This window comes from Meleagris gallopavo, chromosome 2 (assembly GCF_905368555.1).
Source record: "Meleagris gallopavo chromosome 2, MGAL_WU_HG_1.1, whole genome shotgun sequence".
NCBI lineage: Eukaryota > Metazoa > Chordata > Aves > Galliformes > Phasianidae > Meleagris > Meleagris gallopavo.
Window position 1 is genome coordinate 12,325,702 of NC_139405.1, and position 16,547 is coordinate 12,342,248.

Below are 16,547 nucleotides of genomic sequence, written 5' to 3' on the forward strand. Positions count from 1 at the left end.
ACAACCCATAAGGCTCCAATTTTAGTTTTTAATCACCATAAACAGGTAATATAATAATTATTAATGCTTTTGCCAAAACAGATTCCTGGAGCTTTTATTTATGTGAGTACTGTAGTTCCAAAAACTCTGTGCCTGCTCTCTGACAGAGTGCTGTATTTGGAAATCACGAGTGGGAGTTTAAAATAGGTTCAGCACACAGCTCACACTGTTCCCATCCCTGACATCCATATGGGGTTTGGACAATCTGGAGCTTTCTCTGAAAGGACCCACTCTGCATATATTGCAAAGTAAAGTTCTATATTTGCTGCTATTAGGCTCTGCAAGTTTCAGCGCTTTAAGATGTCGCTAACTTGATAAACAATGAGGTTTATAAAAGTATCTGATGGCTAAATAGACACATGCAGGATCAAATGTTTGCCACACAAGCAATCAAACAAACTGATGAACATCAAAAAAATGATTGTAGAACTATAACTGTTCTATTATTAACCAGCAATCTGCATATCCTCCTCCAATTAATGCTAGAAAGGAGCTGTGAGTTAGTAGAAACCTAATTACTGGCATAACACTTCGTTGATTAGAAGCGCAGTAACAGTCATTGCTCCTACTTCATTTATGCAAGGCCCATAATAATAAGCCAAAGGATGTCAGTCAGTCACTGCTTTCCTGCCAGAAGTTTCTGCCATAGCAATAGCTTCTAGTGTAAATGCACTCCTCTACCCATGTCACTCAGCTCAGTAATTGCCTTGCCACTCACATAAAGGAAACAATTTCCGGCTCTGATGGGATTTTGTCTGCAATGTGAAACTGCTACTGCAATTGCAGCAGCTAGGTGTTAGATAGGTTACTTTGGCAGATCATAACACGAAACTAATCTCTAAAAAGCAGGTGGAGAGAGAGACTTGCAGGCTGGTAGGTGCTAGGAAAATAGTGCTGTCCGAGTGATTAACATAACATGCTAGGTGAGGTGGAACTGGGACAGAAAGAATAAATGGAACCCAGAGAAAAAAGTTCCTCAGCCATTTTCCTTTCATCAGGAACATCTCTCATTTCAGTTTATCTGTCAGAAACTCTCATGAAACCATATACACTTATTTTATATGCCACAGGTTGCTGACTAGCAGGGCCACTAGCTCAGGGACAGCAAGCAAAAGCAAACATTGTCTGCTTCCCATGTGCAGCAACAAAAACAGTTTTTATTGATCACCCTCCCCTTACTTTCCAGGTGGATTCATACTGAGGGTTTCATGGACAAGCAGAAGAAAGTTATAGGTTTTAAATAGTCCTGAAAGAGATACATTAAGAAATGCAGCAAGATGAGTACAGAGTAAATGGAAATGCTCACTCTTCATTGGTTACAGAAAAGTACATATAGAACGTGATCCCATTTTAATATTCCTTTTCAAAAAAGGATCATAGCAGAAATACAGGAATGAGATAAAAAAAGGAAAATAATAACCAACCTACCACCCTGTAGCACCAATCAGAGAGAATCTCTAGTCTTATGGTTCAAAGTCTCACCTTACAGATGTAACAGGCAATTCGAAACAGCCAGGCTGTTCACAAACAGAAAAACTATATTCCTATGTTCACAAAGTTACTATGCATGAGAGCAAAGCATTATGTTCAATTCATACAAGTTGTATAACACAAATATTCGGCTACTAGAAAAATAAAGCCCTAAATTATTGGAGTCCCAAAGCTTTAGGATGTCAGAAACACTGAAACTCAAGTTCTTTCAGTTACCAGACAGTCTGACTCACAGGCGCACACATTCCAACAGTGAGCCTGCTGCAACATTTCATAGGAAAATTAAAAACAGCACATCTACTTCTGTTGCTTCCAGTGATGCTTTGGGTTCATATTATATCTATTGCTTTAACGTTCAATACTGGTCTCCCACAATTTTGTAACAGGACTGGAATTAATTCTCTCCAACATGCTTCCCATTTTTGAGCCTATGTGAAGGTCTCAAATATACTAAGCTTCTCATCTTATCATGGCATCATCTGTATCAACCATGGCTTATACCTTTACCAAGTTTTTTTCTTCAGAAAAAAAAACAAAACCCACAAGCTTTAATCTTTTGCTCAAACAGTTCGACTTCAATTGCAGTGTGTTTAACTGCAGTAAGAAACTTTAAAAAGCACCGTAGCAGTTCAGAGGTAAAAATGCCTGACTGCTTAAAAGCAACCCTGGATCTGAGCTTCTGAGTGATTACAGCCCTTTTTCTTATAGCACAAATTGAATACACTCAAAGCACAGACTCACGGAAATCCTTTAAGGTCAGCTGAAGCCCCCAGTTTCTCCTCCCATCCAAAAGAAAGCATGGTAGCCATTCTTACCTTCAAAGAAACCATATGAATTCATGATGTACATCTCCAGAAGCCTCCAAACAACTCCACAGGCAATCAGACTTTCAGCTCTTGCAATTCTAGAACAGCAAAAAGAAATAATATTTAGGCATTTATTTCCACAAACAACACAGGCTAAAATTTAAGATAAACATTTGAAAGAATTATACTATTATGTTCTTCATCTTAAAAAAAAAAATAATGAAATAATCACTCCTTGGCAAATATCCAGCTTCGTATTGATCACTTCTTGTTCCTCACATATGGTGAAAGGTTAATGCTGACTACACATTAAATAAAAAGAGATATGCAAGAACAACCCACGCTTCACTTTCTTGTGAGATCACCAGCAGTACTCCATAGTTGAATTGTGTTCTATTTTTGGTAGAGTATATTTACTTTGCACAGCAATTTTGAAAAGTGAAAAACAAGCTGAAATCAAATAAGCTTGAAACACAACCTGAGCAAAAACATTTTAAAAACATTAAGAACCATTAAAGCAGAACTTAATGTGCAATCACAAGTTAAGGACAGTTATCCACACACTTCCTTACTCCATATTTTCAATAACTCTCTCACACTCTGTTCTCATTCTTCCTAGATTTTCCTAGCTTTGTATTTCACCCTCATATCTACTTTTCCTCCCAATGAAAAGCCACTTTCCTGTTCCCTTGTTCGGAGAAGAAAAAGAAAAGCATTTTTATACAAATAAGAAGCTTCTTCATACTTTAAAAAGGAAACGGCATTCATAGCAGATCACAAAACAGAGTTAAATAGCGTAACACAATGGAAAGTACAGCAATGACAGCAGAGCAGCAAAGTCCAAGGCTGCAGCAAGCACAGAGCTGCTCAAATACAAGACCCATGAACACAGAAATAAAATAAAAACAAAATAAACTAAACAAACAAACAAAAAAAACCTACTTAACTTTGAAAAGCCTCCAGCAGCAGAAATCTACAGAAAGATCCCTTCACCTCCACTGCCAACCCTTAAATGAGGTCTGGGAAGGGGTGGATCCTGGCTCCAGCCCTTCTGGTCACACAGGTGCACTGCATAATTGCACGCACCTGAGCTCCCCTGGGTTGGCCCTGCCTTCCCACCAGGTGCTCAATCACTGGATCAGGCCATGACTCAGCATTTCTGGTACAAGTACATAGATCCTTTCTAGTAAAAGCAGAAGTGTTTCCAAGTATGTCTTCCAAGGTACAGGGATTTCTCCAATACCTGTAATTTTCCCCCAGATAAGCTTGTAGAGAATCACAAAACAACAGGCACGCCCAATAAGCAACCTCAGCATGAGGTTCTGTATAAGGTGCCTTATCCTAGAATCATTAAGGTTGGAGAAGAGCTCTAAGATCATCTAGTCAAACCATCCACCTCCACCAGTATTGGTCACAAAACGACATCCCTAAGTACATCTACATGTATCAGAAATGGAAAAGTTGTGTGGAGATGGGAACTTAAGTGCATGACTTTTGATTTCACTCCCTACGCTCTTTACTGTGTGCTTACTTTGAAATGCACAAAACAAAGCAAGCTCTACTCAGGGAAACAAACTCACAACACCTGTGTTCAAATCCTTCGTGCTTCTAGCAAAGAACACAAACTACAGGGTCAGCCAAAGACAAAAATGAGGGCAATTAAAAAAACAAAAACCAAAAAACAACAAACACTACCACCTATTTCTTATTGTAACAAAAAAGGCATGAACAAACGAAACCGGCACAGATGACCTCAAGAACTTTACCCCACGTTTCCCTAAGCGTTCCACCTTTGCCTCCTCTCCTGAATGCTGCTAATGTCTCCTCCTTGCTCTTTCCTGTTTCTGAGGTCCCTGTTTGCTAACCACCTGTGTCTCCAGAGCAGCTTGGCTAATTGGGCTGTGACAGCTATTAGTCGCCAGGCAACACCCAGAGCTAGCTTCTACACATCTCTCTATTTACTCATTTATCCTTTTCTTTAGGAAGATCAGAAAGTCAGCATGCTACAGACATGAACAGAAGGAAGCACCTCAAATAAGAGCACATTTCTCACACTTAATTCATATCACATTTATGAATATTCATAAGAGGAACATAGCCAAGATGGAAAACAGTATTTTGGGGATAAGTAACAAATGCAGCTGCTGATTAGCTTCGTAAAGGCACACATGAAAATTGTCACAGCTTTAAATGATTGCAAGAAAGGGTCTTCCGCATCTCAAGAACCATTTTTAAAGCAATAAATACCCTGGGATATGTCTATTTGGCAGAATGAACCCTAATATGACTAATGTTTCAAAATGCCTTCTGTGATCACTGTAAAAGGGTTATGAAGACAAAAGACATAAGTGTCACACAAGTAGTCTTCAGAGATTAAAAAAAATACACAAACATTTCTAAATGCAGTTCAGCTGACCTAACAAGAAAGGCTCGGTATTCCAACAACTTTTCCCACAAAGCAGAGCTGTCATACTTCATGTTAAAGATACCTCATTAATGCTTATGTGATCATGTAACAGCCACGTCTAGTCAAATTTGCAGGAGAGCAAGAGACCCCAGAGAGGTCTTTGGAGCTTTGTTTGCATTTAGTAGAATTAAGGAACCCTATGAATATTAAGGTTAATGCAATCCCCAGACTAATGTGTGCTCAAAAAGCCAGCCCTGTGGAAGGAGAATTCTGCTGAACTGGCCTCTTGACTTTGATCCGTTCTATGATTCTGTGATAACTGAAAGAAAAAACCTAAGTGATAGCTCAGCCAAGAATTGTTAGCCACTGTAGGTTTCTTACATCTTCGGAGGTGTTTTTTTTTGTTTGCTGTTTCTTTTTGTTTTTTACTGTGTGTGTCACTGCTTCCAAAGTTGTAATCAAGAGCTTAATTCTTTTTTGCTGTACATTCAATTTGCATTCTTGCATTTACTTTCATATTTGAATTTGCCTGTGCTGTATAGCCCAGTAGCAGCTCCAGCAAGCTATATTGTTTCGCCAGAAGACAACAATATCCAGAAAAATAAGATTCCATAAAGAATCTGAAATATCCCATCAAGACTAGCTGCTCTGAAGACTGGTATTATCATAATACAAAACACAGGAAAAAAAAAAAACAAACATCTTCTGATATATAATTCAGTTACATGCAAGTAGGGGAAGAGATGGCTTACACAGTATAAGGGAATTCAAAGTTGTCTGATCTTGACAAAAACAGAACCTAGGTTTAGGCCACTTGTAAGCTTAATAAGAAAATATGACTTTTACCCCGCAACCTGAACAAGATTTCAAAGAACATTTGCATACTCCCTAATCTCTAACTCTTAAGACTATATTGGCAGTGCTGTATGTGTTGATTTAAAGAGCTGCATGACTATTAGCAGCTGTACCTGATTATGTGCCAATTAATACTGGAGCTCCCACAGGGTTAATATGGATGTTTTCCTTCTTCTACTGTTCATTTTCATCTGGCTTTGAACAAAATCAATGAATTACGCTATGCGTGTTCTCTCAGTGTTAATACAGTCATTTATTATGGTTATTAAGCTGCTATAAATCCCAGAGAACTTTGACAGATCTTACCATTTTAGACAGGGGATTTATAAGAAACATTTAGGAAATCATTTGTAGGAGCTGAATGTCCTATCTCCAAACTACATGCCCTCAGAAGCACCAGGCTTACCGATTTTGTCTCATTCACCAATGTGCTACCCAGAATACCTACCTGTTTCTCTGGTTTCTTGTAACAATGCCTGTCCTGGCGAACACTGATAATCACAGAGGAATATAAATAAAAAGATTGGGAACCAAATCCAGAGACCAGAGGGAGGCCTAGAACCATTGCTAGGCCACACAAGTTGACTGTGGTTAGTAGCCACCAATGAACGTGGTTGTGTATGCTGGTGGTCCCACATAGGATTTTGACAGGGAAATTTGCAACTTTTACTCCTAAATATACTTCTCGGATACCAAATAATTCACTTGGTTCTTTATTATTTTATTTCACAGCCCCTCTGGTTCCTTTAGTTGAGCTTTGTCACAGAAGCTGCATCCCTTGGCAGGGTTGGACACCCATGCTCTGTCATGTTGGTGCTCCTGTCTGTGCGTAGAGCAAAACAAAACCAAACCCTTTGGCTGTGATTTTCAAAGGCTACTAAAAAGGCTTATTATCACGAGTTGTCTTAGCTCAGGTCAGTCTGCTGTTTTTGAAAACTCTCCTTCTTGGCCTTAATATATTTCTTTGTAAATAGTGTATAAATGTTTCGGGAATTAATACTCTCCTTCTCGTAGTGACTGCACGACACAAAAAGAAACATCACCTAAAGTAGCCATCAATTTAAAAGTGTAAACAATTTATTCTCAGCCAGCTGGCTTGTGATATAAATGTCTCTATATCTGAAAACATAGCTTTCTCCATTTCCTTAGTAACTTTGGGTAATTTTAATGGTCTATCTTTGCAAGGCTCTTTCACTGGGAGCAATTTGTGGCTCACATAAGCCACCAGACTTCTGCAATATGGCCTTAAACTATACACAGTACAATTTAACATTGATATCAATTACAGCACAATTCTATGAAATAGGGCAAAAACTTTTGCTGGTCTTTGAGGCCATTTTGCTACAGGGCAGGAATCTGCATTGCTTTAACACATTTATGACTTACCACTTACGTAATCACACCTGAGTCTGTTTTAGAAAATCACTTAGAAATTCATTGATTTTGTGTGTGTGTGTGTTTTCAAACGTTTCTTATCTTGTTTAAATTCTGAAACCTATTGCCCCACTGATTGGTTTCAGGCTATCATTTCCTCTTTATCCATGTGGCTCAGCCGAGTAAGATACAGGCTTCCAATTTCACACAGGGGAATTGTTTATGTGGGCAACAAAAAGTCACCTGAGTCAAATTTTTGGTCCTGCTGTTGTCATCAGAAAGTTGACTTTGGCAGAGCAGCATTTCCTCTTTGGGTCAAGTAAATCAGTCCATCTCTCACTGTCTTCTAACACCTGCAGAAAGTACAGGATATATACATCAGGATGTAATACACAGTCTGCAGGAGGGTCTCCAGATAAGTCTATTTTTGAAACATTTCCAGCATTGTTTTAATATTCTTGTTTGTTATAGGTGTTTGAGATGCTACATACATTGCTAATAGGAGTAATATACAGACTAGGTTAGTCAAAGAGAAAATGGGAGAGAGAAATTTCAGATATAACCTTTTCTGGTTGCTTTTTCCCCATTTTCATCAAGAACTCAAGGCTTTTGGTTGCCATCAAATTGCAGGTGGAAAATGAAAATATCTTATGTCAAACATGTTTGGACATTTTGTAAGAAAACAGTAAGGTTTTGGTATTTGCTTTTTCCCATTAACATAGAGCTTCCCTACAGCTCTTGAGCTTATTTTATTATCTCCAAAAGATCAGCCATATTGTGTGCCAGCGCACATGCATAATGTGCTTTCTGTTAATCTCTTGGTTATTAAGCCATGCTCTAGCTATAAAGCTATGGTTCAGGATCCAAGCAGAGAAACACAAGGGCTGAACTTAATACAGACATAAAATATTTGTTTTCATTTCTGACACACCACTGACCAGCTGTTTCCAAATGTGATATTAATCAAGGAAGTGTAGAAAATACTCTGACTACACAATTAAAAAATGATAACCTCTTGCTCTACAAATGAATATATTAGTGTTAATAATCACTTGATACTAATGCAAAGCTGTGCTGTCATCTGCAACAGAACAATAGCTGATGGAGTTATACATGGCCATTACATTACCAGGATGCCTGAAGCCTTATGCTGACAGTAGGTAAAGCAAGCAACTGGATTTAATGCATTTAACTGAGTTAAAAATATATATGTATATATCATACCTTTAATTTAATATATGCATGTTCTTCACTGTGAACAGTCTGGGCTTCAGGGCACCAGACAGTTTATTCAGGATTATTCTTATGGATGATAGCACTTTATGGGCTCCAAAATAGGCTTATTTATTATATTGCTTTCTGCTAACAGGATTTCTGCAAGATGCCCATCAAGTGTTTTTCTACGAGGGTGTCCCTGAACCATGAAAACTGTAAACTGATGTGAGAACAATTTCAGAATCACAAAGCAAATATGAAAAGAATACACTTTGTTCTGATACAGTCCTTTGATCAAAGAAAACATTTTTTCAGGCAGGAATGAATGGGAGCTGAAGGGAAAAAAAAAGACCCATTTAGAATTATTAACCTGATTTTCAGCTTGATTTCTAACACAAAGTGAAAATAAATAATCATCATCTCATAAATTCATGAACTCAGTTATCTAAGTAAGGCAACATACTTTTATACTAGCTGAAAATTATGCCAGTTGTATTTATCTGAACCCGTAGCCTACCAGAAATTCTGTTCCACGTTACTGAACAAGAATGCCCTGATGTACTAAGGGCATCCAAGCATTTCAGTTAGCTCATTCCCAGCAATTAGCAAACAGAGCCTTGGTCAGAACAGACCAAATACTAATTTAGAAACTTAAGATTCCAATGGCCTTTCCACACCCACTATATTTTTTCTTTTTGCTTCCCTTCTGTTTTAAGGCTCAAAATCTTAGCTGATAAGGACTGTGGCTCCTTACTCTGTGACTGTCACTTACGTTCTACATTTGTTCAGGTAGCCTGTCAAATAAGCTGCTTTCTGGGGCTATACTACCAGTTTATTGTGCAATATATTGAGAAAATAAGGGAATGGGACACAAATGCATAGGAAACACTAAATTTATTAAGCATATTTACCACTACAGTTTTTTTGCCAGTGGCTTTTTTCTATGCAGAACTCAATTTTTTTCTTAAATATTGACTTCTTTTATTTCTTTAGTTATTCTGTTGGCTAATTTTATTCTAAAATAATCAATAATATATTTTCCTGGCAATGCATTTCCCCAAACTTTTCCTAACTGGCCAACAGAAGATCAGTGTTGAAAAATTTGCATCCTCCAGTCCAGCTCTAACTGATTATTCATTTATTCAGAAAAAAAAAAAACAAAAAAAACCCAACCCACAACTACCACACAGCACTGTTTGGTCTCACTAGCATGTGAGTTTGTAAAATATTGGTCTTTTGAAATTGTTGCTGGAATTTGAAATGGCTCAGGAGTATTCCTCTGAAATAAATTTACACTGGAAAAAGATCCTTGCAGTCAAAGTTTTTTTTTTTTCTCTCTGAAACTGCTGGGTTCCGTTCAGGAAGTGAGCTTAAAAAATGCTGCCTCATGTTAGGTGAATTGGTATTGCATCATGTGGCTTGAGTGACTAAACCAAAGCATTTGCACCATTATCGTACCAGCTGGTAAAACACTTCAGCCTGCACAGAGGAACTACATTTCATACAGGTCATTTCAACAATTTAATGATGCACTGTCTCCGACAAAATAAACCAGGATAAAATGTTTCAGAGTTCTTCTTCAAACAGAATTTGATTTTCATTTCTAAAACACAGAATTACTTTGTTTCAGGTCAAAGTCCTGCTGTTTGTGTTTTTTGTTTTTTGTTTTTTTTTAGTTTGTCAAGTTTTAGTGTGGATTTATTCTCAAATATAATTAACAAGTTTCAGATTGTTGTATTTATTTACATTTCATGAAGGATGTGTGACCAGAGGAGAAACCACTGTCCTTACTATGGCGTCCATACCGCCATACTGCTGTGAGAGAGTGTTCGGTCAGCACTTGGAGATGCCTAATCTGCTGATGAAATATCCCGCTAAAAAATATGATATAACCAAAGACATGGTTAATCCCCATGCTCAGGAAATTCAGGAAGGTTTTATGGAGCATCTCAGTACTATAAACACACAGGGAAGGCAGAAGAGAGGGAACAGTGGTGATTGCTCTCAAGTCTGCCACTTCAAATACCTCTGTAAAAGAAGGTGCTGTTCCATGGGATTTCTTAGGTATGTACCACCAGGAAAGTCCACAGCATACCAAAATGGCAGAATCTGCTGCTTTAATGGGTCAAAGTGTGACCCAAATTGGTCAGCGAAGGCTCTGGAGAGGATGGGGTGACCTGAAGTGGGACAATGGCAGCCATCTCCTGCCAGGCTGGCAGCTCCTGTGGTGAGGCCTCTTCGCCCCTCCCAACATGGCGCCTCCCCTTCGTTCCCTCAGCAGTCCCAGCTCCAGCACCTGTCAGCTCCTTTCCCTCAGACAACAGGAGCAATCCACCCCAGGCAGCACAGGCACAGGTGCTGGCCGCTGTGAGGGCCCTTCCCTGCAGAGAGGGAACTGAATGGCTCAGCGCTGAGCAGGCTGCAGCTCCAAAGCATCATCCCCAGCCTTCATCCTAATCTCCTTTGAACCGCTCTTCATTGTTATCCCGGTCCTGAATCTGGGATTTGCAATGCTTGGCCACCACAAGTTCCAAGTCCTAGGTTATTTTTATTTAAATACCGCCTCAACATTTCATTTCTATCCTTCCTGATGTGTTGGTGCCTATTACTCTTTTATTAGCTTTCCCACTCTGCTTTTAAGCCATCCCCAGCAGCGTGCTAAGCACTCCAAAATGAATTTACCTTCTCCCACTGTAGTATTGCTGTTACCAGCAACAGCCTCATCATTTACTCTGCACTAAAACACAGGAAAGGTTCAGCCCTTGGGTAAGCTTCCTGGTTCTTCACTCTAATAACTAGTGCCACTAACACAATAAAATTTTATATCATTTTTATTGGATCCCTCCTAGAGACTTATTGGAGGAGCACTGCGTTGCAGAGCAGATGTGTGAAGCTGCAGACAGAATTGCATCTGTTGCCTTTTGCCACAAATTGTTCCATGTTGTCCCCTGCTGACAACGAAATTTAACATACTGTCACTGCGCATCACATTTGTAATAAAATCATTGTTGAACATAAACACATTACACCCTTCTATCTTTTTTTTTTTTTTTTTTTTTTTAATAATAAACTGACTTCATTTCCTTTACAACTCCCTCCTTATCCTCCAAAATAGATTCTCCTTCTGGCCTTGTTATTCCCTGGAGCTGGGCCAGCTCCAAAAGTTTGTTACTGCCTTTCACAGCAGTCCTGAGATTGAAACAAAGAGTACATGTGAGGTGGGGAAATGTCAGTAAGAATCTGCCACTTCCTACTAAATCAAGAGATATTTGGCACCATATTTCTTGATTGTTGTTTTTGTTTTTTTTTTTAAACACAGTAAGTGTTGCTTACAAGCAAAGAGAAATAAGTTGTAGTCCAGATCCAGATAAAGAATAAAAGAGAAAAGCTGTGTCTTCCAGTTGCAGAAAGTCACCAGCAGCCTTTAATTTCCAAGCTGGGGCAATCCCTGCTTTTGCTGCAGCCTTGTATGCTCTGCATATGGCCTGGGTCACTTGCAGCCACTCTAGTCTTTGGGGTGCTGGATAAACCAGCTGCTACTTGCTGATTAACACAGAAAACAAAGGAGTCCAAGACCACACTGTCAGTCAAAGACACTTATTTTGCTCATTTTCCAAGCTGAGAGAACCTGAATGCCTGCAACACGTGGATGCTAGGACTGGAGGATCACAGTGTCAGCAGGAGGTGTTTCAGTGCTGTGCTGGGAAAGGCATTTGGCTCCCTCCAACTGCATCCAGCTTCAAGATGGCTTGGGGCTGTGGCTGTACATTGCTCTAAACAAAACTGTCACCTTCTGCCATCCTCATGGTGAGGCACTGATGAACCACTGAAATATGTGGGTATGGTGCCAAGCTGGGAACGCAGCCGACACGCACAGCAATGAGGGGAAGCCAATGGGATTATGAGTGAAAATCATATCCGCAATAAAAGTGACAAGAGCGGTCACAAGCCTTTTAAGGGGCTCTATCTTATTTGCATTTTCTTATGCTGCTTAGAAAACTTAATGAAGTTTAGCTTTTGACATTAAGATAAACCAGCTCTGGGATGGTGCTGTCAGCTGTGCTAATTAAAAGTCAGCCTCTGAGTGCTTGAAAATACAGTTCGAGGTAGTGCATAAATTCAAAATGTAGTTGTTATTCCAGCTAAATTTTTAAATCAATGTATTTATTTTGGGATAACACTGCCTTTAAGCTTGAATCAAATGGAAATATAGCAGTTGCTTCTTTCCTTTCAATGCACAGGAAACAATTGAGCGGTGCCCACTGCAAAGTTTTCCTGTGCACAGACAAACCTTCTCATGGCTGCAAAACAGCAGCACTCCATTCTGTATACTTCCTTTGCACATTGCTTTGCCAGCTGAACTGGAGCTGTAAGTAACATCTGATACATTTCTTAAAACAAAGTGCTAAACTAAATTGATACAGATTACAGTGATTAAATTTTTAAGGACCTGCAAGAATGCTGTCATAAAATAGGGTCTGACTAAGAAATCTTAAAGCTGTAATAAAATACTTCTAAGAAATATGAATTACTTCTTAAGTAGCAAGTTAAGAATAGAGCTAGATGTCTGAACATGTGGTATCATCTTTATCAGCATCATAGGAATATAATTATCAACTGGTTTAAGAAATAGCTGGAAAATTAACACTAGGAAATATAACAAATTCCTATTACCAACAAATGTGTTTTTGAAATTAAATTCCAAGAACTCACACAATATCCATATCCCTTGGAAACATCAGAATACCTGAAAAGCACAAAACAAAGCTCCCTGTCTTCATCCCTTTCATGTGCTGCTCTCCCAGTTGCAAGTTTCAGGCAATGCTTTCCTGATGCTTGCTAGAACAGAAATAGCAGCTACAAACCATCAGTATTAGGGAAATATGTCTAAGAGAAGGGGGAGAAAAAACGTATGTCAGAGCAACATAACATACACAACTTGGCTCTCATTGTTAAAATTGGATGATAGACAGATGAGGCAGAAAGATGCTGTTTGAAAGGGAAGGCTGTTCCCACTCAAAAGAATGAACATGGGAAAAAATAACTGTCATTTTGGGTGCTCTTCTCCAGTTTGCATTTTGGAGTCTCATGGCGAGTAGCTTCGGGTTGGCTCTTTGGTTTCTGGCTTCTCTAACTAGGAAAGCCAGTGAGATTTGAAGTTTTTTTCAGAATCTTAAATGTAGAATCACTACTTGTGTGAAGGAAGGCAGAATGGCACTTCTCTCATCCATTATCAGCACACAGATTTTGGAAAACAATGAGGGAAAATGACAAATGGAGAGTCACATCTAGTAAAAAAATACTCTTCATGTGAAAATAAACATTTTGAGAGTCCTTGCAAGGGTGTCTGACTGTACCTGTGTAATACAGAAAAAAAAGCAAACACAAAAACCAAATAGCATTTTTGCTCTTTTACAAGGTAGAGAAAAATAGGATTGCACTGTAGATGGGAATAGACTACTCTACAAAATTGCAATTGTATGTCCTAATTGTCTGCCTTCTATTTCTGGAGGGAGTCCTCCAACACTTCTTCTTAGATGTCTGCAGTGGGTTCCCACTGAGCAGTCAACTGATAGTTCAGACACTGCCACCTCCCTACTACACGAATGGAAACTTCTGCTTCCCCTCTGTTCTGGAGGGGATGCTGGTAACACAGAGCTACCCTCCATTCCTTATGAGGGAATATAAAAGAAAATATACAATATTAATAAATAAAATGCAGCTACAAAATGTTCTCAAAATTGTTTAGTAGGAGGAGGAATGTTACATACTATTACACAAAGGCAAACAGCCAACAGGACTCCTACACACACATAAGTATTTATATGAAAACATATATACACAGAACAGGACCACACGATCACTTTCCAGCCTGCCCTGAAGGAAAATACAGCATGAAATTAGTAGTGGTCATCCAGCTGGGATGAGCTGTTCCTCCTGCTGGTATCCAACCGCTTGCTTGAAATTAAACCACTTGGCAGTGGCAATGCACCACTGCTGGAAACCACAAACAAGTCAAAGCAAATAAACAATCTCTAAATTAGGTTTAAAGCAGAGGGGAAAAAAAAAATCAAATGTCATTTGAAAGCCTACTAAAATTGGCTGGTGTCTACAAGAGTGCTTGGTAGTTCAGCATTCTCTGCTGAACTTCAGAAATTGAGAGAAACAGAGAAACAGTCTTAGATGAAGCAATAAATAATGGACACTTTCAACACATAATTTGCATTTGAATTAACTAGGCTGGCTAAATTAATTCAGCCATTATAAAGAGAAATTTTACTGTCTATATTTTCAGGCTCCCTACTGTGCTAAGTTAAATGGGCATCGAGGCAGAGACCACTGGCTTTGTAGAAGTTGCCAGTAAATTAGTTACCTCCTAGCCATTATCTAGTTTCACTCTCATATTTTGGAAGATTAACACTGATGATAAGAATTGTTCCAGAGCCTTGTCTTCTCTCCACTGTTCACACTAGTAATGATGTACAGCTACAATTTTTCTTTTATATGATATAGGGGAATGGGAGAATTCAGCCAAAGATTTTGTCTGAAACGTTTTTCCAGGACTCCATACCCAAAAGGATTAAATAATATAAGTTTATTTATTTTGTATTAAATATTAATTTAAAAGACTGGGAAGGTTGAGGGGGTGATTCCTTTGCTAAATTATTTGAATTGCTCCCTTGAGACAATTTCAAGCAATCTTAAAATAGACAGTTGACACAGCGTATGATAATAGGTTATTAATTACATAGCCTATAGCATCAAGAGCTGTCTGGAGGAAGACAAACTTTCTTGGAGACTTACAGAGTAATGTATATATTCTGTTGCTCTTAAAGCACAGACATCTTATTTTCAACTGCAACCAATTTATATTTTCATGAATTGCACCATTATGTTTTTCTCCTCCTTGAAATTTGTACAAATTTTCAGTCACACTTAACAGAGATCTTACAGCCTAAGCCTGGAGATTTTAGCCAGATAATTTGTTTGTTTTGCAATACTGCTGCATATATTTATTATTCAGATGGTATATTATGTAGGGAATGTAACTAAGACACCATGCAAGACAGGTCCCTTGTGCTGTGTAGACCTTTGACGCATTCAGGGTTGGAAAAGCATATTTGAATTACTGGGGTAGATCAGGAACAAAGATTCAAAGGGAGGAAGATCCCTCTTTGGAAGAGCTCAGAGAGGAATAGGGGCACCTCACTGCATTTCTCCAGGTCACGCACAAATACTAATTTCTCCTACATGAGGTGCAAACTCAGTTCATGCAACAAGGCTACAGCACTTCCCTCCCTCCAGCCTTTTCCACGTGTGCTTCCATCACTTTTCCCTCACAGCAGCTGAAAAATGCCATAAACAATTGAAGAAAGGGAAATGAAATACTACTATTTCCCCTTTGGAAACAAATAGTGGCAGAACAGGAAACAGTTTCACAGTTCTAGCCATGTTAGGTGTCACATCCCTCTGCCCATGCTGGTTAGGGAAACACACACTACACCAAATACAACGTTGGCAGCAGGCTTCCTAAGGGACAAGCCACACTATGGACTGAGGGATGAGATTGGAACAGTGCTTCAGTGAGAGCATGGCTCACCAGCAAACCTGTTTAGCTGACTGACACTTTGGTGTCTGGAGAAAACTTGTCCTGGTAGGAGAATAGGAATATGCAAGTGATGGACAGCTGTCTGGCAGCACATACATTTGCCAGCACAGCTTTCAACACCTTCTCAGGAGTCACACAGAGGCTTATACCAGGTATCTCAGTTCCTGTAGCTGGGTTAGGACAAGATGAATTTTGGCAGAAGGGCAACATTATCCTAGAACAGCTAAGTAAGAATAAAAGTCAAGTACGTAGCCTATGCTTCGCTGAGCTTTGTACCCCACTCTCTGGTCTGTCGGTGCCACAATCTTTGCAATGGGGCAGTCGGTCTGGTGTGGAGAGCTCTGGCCCCACAGAAAAACAGACACAGTGATGCTTTCTTTAGACTGCCATGACAAAACAAGCCACGTGAATCAATGCCTACAAAAGCCACCCAAATAGCTTCCACTGCCCTTCTTCCCCAGCCACTGATTTCTCCCAGGCAGAAGCAAACCTCACTGTAGCCAAAACCATACTTTACCAGAAAATCCAAAAGCGTTGTCTCCTCCTCTGAGTTCTTGTGACACTAAGAGAAGGTGGCACCAGGCCTTGTGACAGCCTGCCCCTGCTGCTCTGTCACTTCAATACCAAGTGGGATATTAAGTATATCTTATTTATCATTAAACATCAGAAACAAGATGTGTTGTTGCATCCTTCATGATCTAAATCTATTTACAGAAAAAAAAACCAACAGTTTCTTCCCTTGATTTTAGTT

General features: G+C 39.2%; 1 protein-coding gene across 7 annotated transcripts in view; it reads right to left on the bottom strand.

The window, feature by feature from the left end:
• SPTLC3 (serine palmitoyltransferase long chain base subunit 3) overlaps nucleotides 1–16,547 on the bottom strand; it is a 292,640-nt gene that overhangs the window by 149,182 nt on the left and 126,911 nt on the right. For all 7 annotated transcript variants that reach the window (XM_085218945.1, XM_085218943.1, XM_085218944.1 and 4 more), the window contains 2 exons: nucleotides 7,216–7,325; nucleotides 2,346–2,434 (listed from right to left, as the gene is read on the bottom strand). In XM_085218945.1, the coding sequence (XP_085075071.1) occupies nucleotides 2,346–2,360 (15 nt within the window). In that variant the 5' untranslated portion in view covers nucleotides 2,361–2,434; nucleotides 7,216–7,325. The remainder of the gene's footprint in view (nucleotides 1–2,345; nucleotides 2,435–7,215; nucleotides 7,326–16,547) is intronic.